The 13,856-nt window shown below is 38.4% G+C and overlaps 1 protein-coding gene across 1 annotated transcript in view; it reads left to right on the forward strand.

The window, feature by feature from the left end:
* The first annotated feature begins 227 nt into the window (after nt 1-227).
* LOC103477590 (neural-cadherin) overlaps nt 228-13,856 on the forward strand; it is a 137,214-nt gene continuing 123,585 nt past the window's right edge. Inside the window, exon 1 of the mRNA XM_008430788.3 lies at nt 228-2,702. Within this exon, the coding sequence (XP_008429010.2) occupies nt 1,745-2,702 (958 nt within the window). The 5' untranslated portion in view covers nt 228-1,744. The remainder of the gene's footprint in view (nt 2,703-13,856) is intronic.

Raw genomic sequence — 13,856 nt, forward strand, 5'->3', positions numbered from 1 at the left:
CATAACTATTAGTTGGAGGAAAATTGATCCAGGGATTTCAAAACTGTTTTACATCTTCTAATCTGAAAAATGTGATGTGTAAATATTTACTAACTCTTTGCCGCTCCAATCATTTAAACTCAGTTTATTTCAATTGAAAATATTCACAACAAATGTTATCTTGAGGCACTTTACAAAAAATGATTTTAATCTAATCACACAAACATTACATTTGACCCTGATTATTGAACAGTTCATTTCATTATTCAGTCATTTAAAGAGTTTTTGTCTAAGGAAACGAATCAGATCTCATCGACTCAATTTAAAAACACTTTATTGATCCCAAAGGGAAACCAAATGTTGTTACAACTCAGAGTTATTGTAGATGGTAATGACACGTCGTTGACTTGCAGCCTTCACTCCTCCTGGATGAGCACATAACGACGGAGACAAAGAACTTAAAGAACTGCTTAAAGTTTAGACTTGAATTCAGATAAGGATTGTGTTGAACCGAAAAATAATGTTCAAAGATTCTCCCTGTCCAACAAAAAAGTTAAGTGCATAGATGTGCAAAACTGCTATAGACAAAACCCAAAAGGATAGAAGATCAGATTGTAGCAAAATATGTTTTAAAGTATTTACTCTGAGAGTTAAATATCCCAAACAAAGTGTCTCTGTAGACTCACAGCTTTGCAAAATACAAAATCTAATTTGGGAAAAGAAAATGTTAGTTTGTGCCCAGAATAAAACAACTATGTTCTTTCATAATAGCCACTTTGTGCATAGTTACTGCTAAGGCTTCATCGATACCTTACACAGGTTTTGCCTTAGTATTAGATTATTTTTTTCATTATATGGGAATTGCTATTAAATTAATGCTTCAGTCCTTCATTATGTGTCTAATAACTGTGGGAATGATCTTAAATTTAGGCTCTAAATGCAGTAAAATATCATTTTGAGAGCTAATCAGCTTTTTTTGCTTTATGCAAAAATCACTTTGTCATCTTTACCACATAGAGCTTGACTTGCATCTGATTTTTGTGTGTTGAATGAAAGATAGAGATGATCGCATCTGATCAGGGCTAACAAAAACAACAACCTTTTAAGCAGTTAAGCCACATAGAAAAGGGTTTTGTCTCCTTTCCTCACCATCTGTAGACCCGTTCTTCCAGAGGGCGGGCCTCGCATTGTGTCACTCATGTCAGTCCGGCGTCCTGATTGGTCTCTCTCCTCCGAGGGGCCAGTGGGCGGTGCGATGGAGCCACATGGAGCCAGCCTGATGCATCTGTGTCCGTTAGTCTGTTCCATCCTCCGGAGGAGTCAACCCGGAGAGTGTGGAACACTTTGGCGCATCATCCGCATCTACATGCTGGAACTTTCTTTTTTAGACTGAGCAGAGAGAAATTATACTCCAGAATATATTTTCCGTCACTGTTCTTTCTATTCATGCGTCTTTCTTGTCCCCAAGAAACGTTGGGAAATTGGACCAGTCTGATCCATGCGTAAAAGTCCTTGTTGGCTGATTTATCCAGAGAGGACTGTCGGATTCCATCCTGCGCTCTAGATGGGGGTTTCTTATCCTTCATGACAGCGGGTCGAGATCTTTTTGAGCTTTTAAAGGGAATCATTTAATAAACTTAGCAAAAAACAGATAATTCCTATTTCGCGCTGTTTTAAGGTGGATCTGTGTGAGAGAGGTGCCCGTTTTCGTGGCTCCCGTGGACACTTTGCTGTCTTTTGTAAGTAAAACTGTTTTAATGGAAACATGACCAAAGGTGCAAGAGAAGCGGTTCTCCTGAACACCTTCCACCTGCTCCTGCTGCTGCTGCTGGTTTACGCTCCGCCGGTGAGTCTCTCCGCGCAGCGCAGGCATCCAGCGCGCTACTTTGGCCACATCGCTGAGAACTCCCCGGCTGGGTCGCCCGTTTATGGGGTCTCAATCCCGCTAGAAACCGGAGTCTGCTCCGGTGCTAATCTTGACGGCAGCCTGTACGGGAATTATCCCTCTGATTTCAGGATCGTTTACGACTCTGAGCGTCGGGACCGTTTGATTCTGGTGTCCGCCAAATCTTTGGACCGAGAGTTTATAGCGATGTACGAGTTGACGGTGGAACTCCCGCCCATGTGCCAGACGAGACCGGCGGTCGTCCAGGTTGAAGTGTCCGACAGGAATGATAACATCCCCCAGTTCATCAGCGGGAATAAAACGGTGGAAGCGGACGAGCTGGCGCCGCTTGGAACCGTCTTGGCTCGCTTTGACGCAAAAGACGGCGACGCGGAGAGAAATGGACGCACAACTTTTTACGCATCACCACAGTCCAGTTTGCTTCACGTGGTGCCACAAACCGGCCAGGTGAGGCTGGTAGGGTCGCTGTTGGGGGTCAAGCAGCTCACCCTGCGGCTGTACGTGAAGGACGGCGGAGATGTGGCGCTGATCGGTGACCCGGTGTTCCTTCGCGTCGACGTTCGCGGCTCCGGCAGAGCGCGGCGCAGACCCCGTGCGCTGTCCGAGGATCTGAGCTACACAGTGACCGTTCCGGACCACATCAGAGTGGGTGACCTGGTGTTCACTGTGCCGGACCAGAGGTTCAACCAGCGGTGGTTCGAGGTGATATCCGAGGCCGACTCGCCCGTACAGATCGAAAGGGACTCGGGGCGCTTGTACCTTGCGCGCAGTCTGCGGGAGCCAGCGGAGGTGGTGGTGAAGATCCAGAATCTGCGAGGTAAGATGCAGACGCTTCATTCGTCCCTGCGTAAAGACGCAAAAGTAGCTTTACAGGATTCGATTCAAGCTGCTGTTTTGGTTTCTGGGCCAGTTGGTTTCTTATAATTCTGTACTTAAGATCATGAACAGTATTTTTATTGTGGGTATCCAATTGTTTCTAAAGTTTATTTCCTTAAATTGATGTTTTTCTGGAGATAAAGCAGGATCTAAAGAGAAGTAAAGTCCGGATGGTAAATTTAACTTTATTAAAAATAATCTTTTAATTTTGGTAAAATTCATCTTCTGATCAGAGGTCAAATTTACGTTTATGATTTGCAGTCTAGATTTATACCTGTGGAAGCAAAGAGATTAGGGTAATGGTAAGGTGGTCTTCCCACCATAAAGAGTTGAAGTTCAAAAATAGAATAACTGCCTTTCAGATTATTTTTGGCAAGATCATAAATGATTTTCGACAGCCCACTTTTGTTTACAATGTAAATGAAAAGTAATTCAATAATTTTTTATTTCAAAAATTGTCTCATATGTTAGGAGATGCTGGCTTCTTTCTGTAAGAGAACATCTTGATTAAATTAAAATAACTTTAAACCTAAATCTGCTAAACATTTGAATAATTCTGGGTCTGCATAACAAGCAAACATTGGCCACTTTGTTAGGTACAGCTGCTCAGTTCTTCTTTTATACAAGTGAAACAACAAATTCCATGTCAGCGACTCAGAGCATTTAGGTGTGGTGAAGACGACTTGCTGAAGTTAAAAGCCAGCATCACAATGGAGAGGAAAAAAGGAGATTTAAGCAAGTTTGCAGTTTTCAGAAACTGTTGATTTAATCATAACCATCTGTCAGGTTTACAAAAACGCCTTGTTGATGTCAGAGGTGAGAGGAAATGAGCAGATATGAGGAGAATGACCGCTCCGAAAAGCTCAACATGTCAAATAGTGAAGCAGATGGGCTAAAATTGGACAGTAACAACGGATGGTATCTGGTTTGCAGCTCTTGATTCAGACAACGTGAGTAAAGGAGCATTGAAATTTAGCCAGAGGTTGTGAAGTTTCCATAAAGTAAGAGTGTAGAAACTCTTTACTAGAGTCATCGTTGTTCATATTTTAGGTTTCATGCAGCTTCAGACAGTTTCCTTTCACACTGCTGTGCAGAGTTTTCCTATGTTGAGAAGTGAGACGTGTTCATTCAGTCGGTGTGTGTGTGCGTGTGTGTGTGTGTGTGTGTGCGCGTAACGGCCCATGTGTTGGCTCTTCTCCAGCAGTTTGAATTGACCCCAACCGTCAACGGCTACTTTTCTGCTCTTTCATTCATTCTTCACAACACTCCACAGATCCCTGCCAAGTGTGTGTGTGAGAGAATAGAGGGAGTGTGTTAGGTTGTGTGTGCCGCCAGCAGACTGTTAAAGGACAAACAGTGTTTAGTTTGAAAGGTGTGAGCAAGCACACCCCAAAACACTTCACACACAGATTTTAGTTTTCCAGTTAGAAGAGGAAAAGACACACTCACACGTCGCTCCAGACGTTTTCACCAAAGCTGAATATTCAGATGGTTGAAGGCTCCTGATAGAGGGAAGGATTTGTTTTTGCTGCATGTTTGACTTCTGCGATGCAGCAGGAGCTCATTTTCATTGTTAACTTCACTCAATCTAAACAACAAATTAAGTTATGAAGCACTTATCTCATCTGCCAGTGTTTATTGAAATTCAGATTGGGTAGTTTATTTCTTTTTCATTCTTCAGTAAAAACATTCCCATTATATCACATACAGTATGTATAACCTTTGACATTCAGCTCATATAAGCAGGAATAAAAATCATTTTCTTAAGCATATCTCCAGTTTTTGTATTTTATTTTTTATATATTTTGTGAATTATCAGTTGTAACAATGAGAAGCTAATAGGAGGCCATGCTCCATTAAAATAACACATATTTCCAGTGTTCACTAGTTTCCTTCTAGTCTTTTTTGTTTCCATCCAGTTGCATGGAATAAAATAAAATTTTTAAAATTTAAACAGTTGCACTCAGATAAAAAAAGACTAGGTGGACTGATCAAAAGATCATATTAATTTGAATATTTAAAGAAAAAAATCATGGTAACATTCTAATATTGGCCTTTTTTCAGAGCATGAATAAACAGTCAACCATTTTAGACGTATGAAATGTAAAGTTACTGAAAAGGTTCATGTTAAATTGAACCTCCTCAGTCTGAAGAGGATTTTCTCTTCAGTTTATTCTGTATAATAAAAATATACTCAGCATGGAGCACAACTTCTAGTAGATGCTGAATCTTTTTTAACTCGTTTTGCACCGTTAGATGACATAACAGGAAACCAACTAGTCTCATCTAAACTGGACAGGAACAGATTGGAAAAACTACCAACTCAATTTCAACAGAAACACTGGAGTTTGATTTTGATATAACCAACATGAAAGAGTTGATTAAGCCAAATTTCCTCAGCTTTTGTATCTGTGAACAAACTGTTGGCGGCTGGTCTTCTAAATGACAGAGGGCGGTTGTTTTATGATACTTCCTGTAATGAGAGTGTTTGTTAACTATACTCTTAGGTTTTTGATAACAGTAATTCATTTAGTTAGAAATATACTTTCTGGATATTTGTTTTAGTTGTCTAGAAGTTTGGCTCTTGGAGATGTTAATTTATTTAAGGTTTTTTTCAACTTTGCCTGTAGAGTCATTAATGTTACACAGTCTTGTTTCCGTCGCCTTTACGCCGACATTCCTCCAGTTTTGAACATTTTCTTCACAAAACTTCTCTTTTGCTCTTTTGTATTTCACATGTAAAGGAGGAAGATCAATGAAATTAAGAATTGTATCCATCATTATTCATCAACATATTTAATTTGATCATTTATGAATGAAAGTTGTGGTCAGAGAGAGTAATGCCACGGTCTGAAGTTGCATGATGAATCGATTATTTAAATAATTGTCAACTAATTTAGTCATCAGTTAATCATTAACTTGAATATACAGATTTTGAAAATGACCATTTGCTGAAATAACAACATATTCAGTGCAGTCATTAAGCCAAAACTGAATAATAAGTCTACAGCGTCTTTTTAGCTGTAGATGCATCCGTTGCTGCTAGCGGTCACTAAAGGAATGCTGTTATTGCATTTTAGGCAATAAAATGTGTTTTTGTATTTTATTTGTATCTTTTAATGTGTTTTTAATATTGCATAAAAAGGCTTAAGTGGTTAAATCATGAGAATAATTAATAGATTAATCGATTACTAAAATAATCTCTAGTTGCACTTGCAGGTTTTGTCCTGAATCGCTTAAGATTAAAGTTTACAATATAATATCTTATCCGTTGTCAATCATTTGGAAAAATGTGGTGATGTTTGAAGAAACTTTTCAACATTTAAATCAAACTTCTCTGCAACGCCTTTAAAAAAAATCTGATCGTCTGTCCATCACAATAAACAGTCAAAGTTTAGGATAATTAAAACAAATCAAGGGGAATATTTGGGAGCCGCGTTAATCAGAGCTGCTGGCCAACATTCAGTCAGCCTGAAGTGAGCTGATGGCCAGCAGCTCAGATCTGGTTGACGGGTTGAAATGCCATCCAGATGCTGCTGTGACCCCCTCACACTCAACCTAAAGTAAATGTTTAACCAAGAGCCTAAAGTCCTCACATCTGGACAGCCATGGTGGCAGCTTGATGTTCTGGTGAGGTCTGGCTAATCAGTCAATCCAAACAGCATCTTTGGTATTTATTTGTAAAAATTAGTTGTGTTTGCTCACCTGGATCTCCCCCAGGTCTGAACACATGGACGGCAGCAGAACCAGAGCTCTGGACAGGAAGCTGTGTTTGTGTTAAAACAGAGCGACAGGCCCAGGTTGGCTGCGGTTTGTGGCCACAGAGGGAGAGAGTGGGATTTGGGCGCTGCAAACTGTCCGGCTGATTGAGACGGCCTGTCTTTCGTCGGCTGCGGTGGAGATTTAGACGTGTGGGAACGAGCTCCGAGCAGCAAACGTCTGCTTTGAATTGTCTTCAGGAATTCAGTGACAAACATCAGGCCACAGTTTGGACATCAGTGACTAAATTATTGTCATTTTGGTAAAAAAAAAAAAAAACATATTTTGATATCAGTATCATTTCTCCTTCACGTTCATCTGCTCTCACACCAGTCACTTGCATTTATGCAGACATCTTAATTATTTAAAAACCACACAGGACTCTGTATCTTGTGCATCACTGCAGATGGCAGTGAGTGTACTGATGTCGAATTATTCTTGGCTTTTTGGTAAATAAAAAAATGTTTTTTTTGTTTTTGGTGTTTAAGTGAGTCTTAAATATTATTTATTACCTTAACACATGACTATATTAACTGTTTGTGGGTCAAATGAACAGTCTGTATAGTAACTGCTTAAGGTTATTTTCAAAAGGTACTTTTATCCCAACTAATGAGCGCATAATTTAATTTATTGAATATAATTGTATAATTTAGTTGTATTAGCTGCGCACTTAAAAATATACTGTAATTGTTAATAAATGGCCATGCAAAACTGCAACGCTGTCAAAGGAGTCTGGAGGTTTTAAAAATAGAAAAATAAAGTTCTGAATTCTGCTTTAAAAGTCAGGAATGAATGAAAACATTCTAATTCATTTAGCTGACCCCATATTAATGACTTAAAGTATTTTTTGTTATTTGAACAGAAAGCGTTTTGCCTTGTTTTGAGCTGCATTGATCAGGTTTCACACAGTCTACCAGTGTATAAACCTTCATCTACTTCAGATAACAGACAGTAATGAACTATTAGAAATGTTTGAAAAAGTCCAATCTGCCTCTTTCACGTCTAACTTCCTTCAATTTTATTGTATTTAAGCAAGCTACAGTTTTATTAAGGTCAGAACTAAACTTCAAGTCAAACTGAGTGAGTTTAGAGGAAAGTAAGTTAGTTTTACTTCAAATACAAAACAATCCAGTTTTCCTGTAATTAAGCAACTATCTAAATGTAAATAATTATTCTTATGATGGCTTCTGTGAGGTTTTGCAGTGTTGTTTTAGATTTAATGGTCATGTCGAATCATTTTCCAAATCTCATTCTGAACCCTTTATTTCTGTTTACCCGCTTCTCACTAATATATGAAACACAAAGTTAAGCATTTGAAGTTGTCTGAAGTCCGTGTTTTGTCTGCATGAATGAACAACCATGCATCTTCTGGGGTGAAAATAAAAGATTCACTCATGTTAAATCACTCTCGGGAGGATGCAACTCGAAGTTAAACTTTCATGACTGTACGGTCAATAATTTTTCACTCTACAAACTGAAATGCTGCATGTGTCAGATACTGTTTGCTGCTGCACTCTGAGCGTCTCATGGAGCGTCTTTGCTTTTTCAACAAGGCAAAATGTCTTTTAGATAATGTTCTTTTTGGTGTTTCTAGAAATATATTTAAATAAAAAACTGGGAAACTAAAAGAAGAACTCTAAAAAAGGAGGATGAAGGTTTTGCAGTGAATAAAGTATCACAATGAGTGTGTTTGTAGACAGTTAAAGAATAATTTAGGAGCTCCTTGCGAGGTAATGACAGATTAAAACCAAGAATAAAAGTGAGACAAATCTGATTATCTGATAGAAAAAAAGCATCATGCATGTTTTATTGGAAAGTAAAGATTAGTTTTGCAGTTTTATGTTGGACAACAACTGATATCTTGCTTATTTGGGCTGTGCTGACAGTCTCTGCTCTTATTTATTCGTTAATACATTATTCTTTCAGAGATCCACTAATGTGTTCTAACTTTGGTGTGTTACATCAATATGTGATCGAATGATTGAATAAAAACCCAATAATCTCTAAGTTAAGAAGTCAATGAGAGTCTAATTGTAGCTGCAGCTTTTAACATGACAGCATAAGCTGCACATATCCTTTATTTATAACTAATATAACTTTTAACAAGCACTGCAATTGTTTACCCATCAATATTTTGTTGTTCCTTTATTGTGAATTACTATGTTGATTTTTTTTAACTGTATTTTCTATGGAAGCAAAGCTCTGCCTCATAAAGGAATTTAAATTAATTTAGATTTATTAAATAATTTAAATAACATGTTTAAAGGCAATGAAATAAAAAGACAAACAGGCCCAGACTGTTTTTTTGTACTAAAAAAGGACTAAAAATATACACACAGGGAAAAACACTGTCTCATTAAAGGTAATAAATGTGTTTATTTGCATATTTAAATGAGAAACTCGTTACCGTTGACTGCAATTAATTCATCCGCCTGCACACTGACGGGCCTTTTTTCCTCAGCTCCACTGTATTTAACTGTTATTAATTGTTTAAGTCAAAGAGTGTTTGTGTTGAATACGCACACACACACACATGGACACACAAGGCACATAATTACCCAGACATGGTCCTGTTCTGTCAGGTTTCCGTGTGGATCTTCGGTGCTTGGCAGCCCTGAGGTGACAAACACACTTACAGCTTTTTTTCTGGTTTATTCTATTGTCTTTATTTCTGGATTGAGCCTGCGGCCCGAAGCAACCTGCCACAGCGCCACATGTTTGCGTGCGTGTGTGTGTGTGTGTGTGTGTGTGTGTGTGTGTGTGTGTGTGTGTGTGTGTGTGTGTGTGTGTGTGTGTGTGTGTGTGTGTGTGTGTGTGTGACACCAGACACAGTAGTATCCTCCAGGATGCTGTGCTTCGCAGCGGTTGTGAGTCTGTCAGCGTCACACAGATTGATCATAATTGTCGCGTATTTAGTTGCAGTTATTCTCATTCTGCACATCTGCGTACATACTTTTAATTTCTTTATTAGGTTAATTGTAAGTCATACCATTAGAGTGAAGATTGGCCAATCAACTTATAAAGATTAGTTCAGGTTATTTGAACTATATTGGTAAGTGTCGTGGTTTGACATGCTGTGGTTAAGGTGAGAGGGCTTGGAGCTAGGGAATGCATTAGATTAATGAATCCCCTGAAAAAAAGGTGTTCATTCAAGCATATTTGTGTGCGTAGGCTGTGTTAGCGGCACAAACACACAGTGTTTGTGTAAAGAGCTGCAGGACAAATTATTATGACCAAACAGTGAAGCTCTCAAGCGTGGCCATATCAAGACAACATAACAGCAACATGCACATAAATAATGAACATTGTTGGAGCTATTTCAGTATTTTTGAATTTCATAAATGCTACTTTGATAAGGTCAAATGCATGCAAGTATGGACAACACGGCTGTATCTTGAAGCTTTAACTTGTATATGTCACATATTTTTGAGGCTTAATTAGTTTATTTAAAACAGAGTCAAGAAATAAGCTGGTGCAAAACTATATTTACGAGACTTTCTAGAAACTGAAATGTAGCAAATTTGTTTTTGTTAGATCCAAGCCACCAAAAATCACTGAATTAATTTTCAGTAGAAAACAACTGGACATTTAGTTTTCTATGTTAAATAATGACCAGATCTTTATTAGAACCTTTCCAGAAACTTCTGAAAAACAGATAAAGACCAAAGAAGAAGTTTTCAATATCTATCCAGGGGAACAGAAGGAAAGTTATTTCACAATAACACATCTATTGCTTTCATCTCTGAAACCAACGTTTCCCAAACTACAGTTCGCTCAGATGTTTGAGTTGTTAAAAGCAACAAAATATCCCAAAGTAAGGCTGTAAATAAACCCACAGCCTCTTGGGGAGCTGATTATACGATAAACGTTATTTTTTAATTTCCACTCTGCTCTCATTCTCGCTCTGTAGCTTTCCATTACTCTCCCATCCAATTGTCTCTGTTTCTCCCTGTTGTCCTAATAGCTTATTGACAGCCAATCAGCTTTGTCCTCGGGCAAAATTACTCACCGATCAACAACTAGGACAAGGTCACCTCATCCAAACTGCAGCAATAAACTCTCGACCAAGCAACCATAAGCAGAAGAATGCTGTAGCACTGAAATATCTTTAATGTTTGAACTGTTTTTAATCCTAGCTTTACTAACTTACTAAATGTTTGGATTCTGTACTTATCAAAATGAGACAAAAACGTTAACAAACGCTCATTGAACTATTCTGACTTACATTGCAGAGTTTATGGTTGTACTTTGAATGAATAAATTTAATGCAGCTCAACTGGATTTAAGTCCAGATTTTACTGGACCACTCCGAAACAATTTTTGTGCCTTTCAGAGATGGACCTGTTGGTGTTATTTGGATTTTTGCCCCGCTGCTTAATCCAATTGAGTATGATTTGATGCTACTGAACAGGATTCATGGTTCTATCGATTACAGGAAACCTTGTAAGACTGTTAAAATGCATATTACTGTTATTTTTAGTTTTGCTTATTCATAATCTTTTGATTAAAATTTATTTTTCCTTGCACAGTTAAGACATCCAGGAAAACAACCATAAGATGCCTTTACTGCTGTCTCAGTGCCAGTAAAGTGCCTGCATGTAAAATTACATCAAATGTAAGCACAAATTTGAAGAAATTCAAAGCACCTGATGGCACTTTTATATCTTATTTAATACCTCTATCACTTATGATGCCCTTCATTTAAATATTTTTCATACTTATTAAACATCTGACCATCTGAGGGTGATAGTTGATGAGTGCCCCCAAGTGGTCACATAATTGTTTGCCAGATCATTCAGAAAGTGGGTCAGACCACCATCAGTTGGAGATCCTCCAAGCGTTCAGCATGCCGATGTGAGTGAATCCTCATTAGAGGAGACAGAGCACCTGCTTTGGTAATTTCTATGATATTTGAGTAGTATGTCTGGAGATGTTTATGGTGTCTCGATGTTGACATTTCCAAGAATATTTATGCCAGTCTGGCTTAGCTGGAGATAAAGTTGTATCTCCAGATGTGCATAAAGGCAACGTTGAAGTGCTATTACTTAGAGCTACTGAAACACAAGGCAAATGCACATACATTAGACAAGAAATTAGTATAAATGATCTCAAAACCATCTCTTTTCTGACCTTTTTTTTACTTTTCTGACCTTTCTCATCCAGACCCTGATTGCACAAACTGAGCTGCTTCTTGTGAGATAGACTGGAAACAGACTTAGAAGGAGTCTAGCAGAAGAATTTAATAATGAATCACATGGTTATGTCTTTGTTCATTTACCCACGGAAAACTTACACCATTGCATAAAAAGAAAAGTGAACCACAAGAACAGTTTGACAACTAAAGTTCTCGAGAGAAAACTTTCTTCCCCATTGTTTTGACCTGTTTTGTTGGTTTAAAAAAGAAAGAAATTTAATAGTTCATATTACATAAAATTGTACGTCTGTCTCCTCTCCTCTTGTTCATCTCTCCTGCCACTCAGGTGAAGGTAAACAGAGGTGAAGTGAATAATCTGCAGTCAGACTTTATTCCTCCTTCAGTAACTGAATTAAACAACAAATCCATCACAAACGACCTGTGCATGCGGTCAGCTTGCACACATCAATGCAAGCGAGAACACACAAGCACAGGAGTGAATAATGACCTCAGTTTGGCGTGTGTGTCGGTGTGTTTGCGAGAGATGCTGCGTGTTTGTTTCATGCATGTCGATCCACTCCCTTAATGCAAACTCACACACGCGCTCGGAGCCGCAGGGCTGCTACACGTCATTGTGTGTGTGTGTGTGTGTTTTGACGTGTCCTTGCTAATTGTCTCACATCACATTCTGTCGCTGCTCTTTTCTCCCAGCTCAGGACGGATGGGTGGTTGTACAGAAGGATGTAGCTGCTAATGTAATGTTTTTTGTTTCAAAAAGATATTCAGAGATTCTTTGATAGTTTGTTAAAGTTTTACCTGATGTGGCTCCACTCTTGGTTAAAACTTAGCTTTTTCTCCCTTCAGGCACCACATACTTGCCAACAGGCAGTCTTTATTAGTTCAGTGGGATTTTTACACTGTACTTGCTCCTATATTGTTAAAATAAAAAAGGGTTTTGTAAGAGTTTTGAGAAATCTTCCAATATTTCTCTGATCACTGCCATGTAAACAGCTTGAAAAGAATGAAAACAGAAGTAAGGACTGTTTGAACACTAATTGTGTCATGAAACAAGACAATGAGTGGATTACGGTTCAGTACTTTCAGAGTTTTCCGTAGAATTTAACTCCAAACTATTGGTGGAAAATCTGGCTATTTGCAAAGTTTTCATTAGAGCATAATTTGAATATCTGAAATAAATCATAAGTTGTTGGCAAGTGCTGCTAACCCACCTCACTTTGTTTTTCTCCTCTTTAAATCTCTGGCTGGTCGTATAGAAAACTGTTCAGTGAGACGTTGTTCAGTATGTTCAAGTTGTTAAAATCACAATACAATTGTTGGCATTCAAATCAATTTGATGTATTTAAATGGCACCAACAAAAACAGCAAATGTAAAAGTCACACCGGTCAAATTCATATTGAGTTATGTAGAATTAATCAGATCAGACCAGGTCTTATTGACGCAACGTCAAAATCAGTTGAACATGAAATAGCAATTGGATAAAAGTCATCTGTCTGAGGAGGCAGAGCTGATTGTATTAAGTCATTGACTTTGCATCAGGAACTCCTACAGAACAAGCTTGTGTTCTGCTTGTTTTACTGTTTTTTATCGTTCTGCAAGAATTACACAAACGGACCACATGTTTGTGTAATTTCTTTTAGATGAGAAACTCTGATAAAACCCAGGAAAATGTTCAGATATGCGTTGACTATAAATTCACAATGTCCTTGTTTTGTAAATATGAAGGTGAATTATTATTCTAATCTCGAATCACCCATTTGCAAAATTTCGAAGGGATGCTGCTGCTCTCTTCTTCTTTTTCCTGAATTAATTGATGGGCATCGATATTTTTTACCAAAGCACCTTTGAACAAAATTAGATTTGAGTTTGACAGACAAGAGCAAGACCAAAGAATGCTAATTTTAGAGAAAAAAAACCCCGTTGTCTTCAAGGATAAGAGAGGTCGTTCCACATGTAAGTGATGAGGAAAACTTTTAAGGACCAAGATAAACTGTGGAACTCATAGGCTCTTAGAGCTGTGATTTGTCAGTTTCATCCATCAGCACTTTGTGACCTTCACTGATCCCTGAAGCGTGGAGAATCACGTTAAAAACCTTGACGTCTCCTGAGCCCAGGCTTGTCCATCAATCCTCACCATGACACCGCTTGTGCTCCCTTTGTCCTCCGCTTCCTGCTCTCCCCTG

This window comes from Poecilia reticulata, chromosome 16, assembly GCF_904066995.2.
Source record: "Poecilia reticulata chromosome 16, P_reticulata-male-v2, whole genome shotgun sequence".
Lineage (NCBI taxonomy): Eukaryota > Metazoa > Chordata > Actinopteri > Cyprinodontiformes > Poeciliidae > Poecilia > Poecilia reticulata.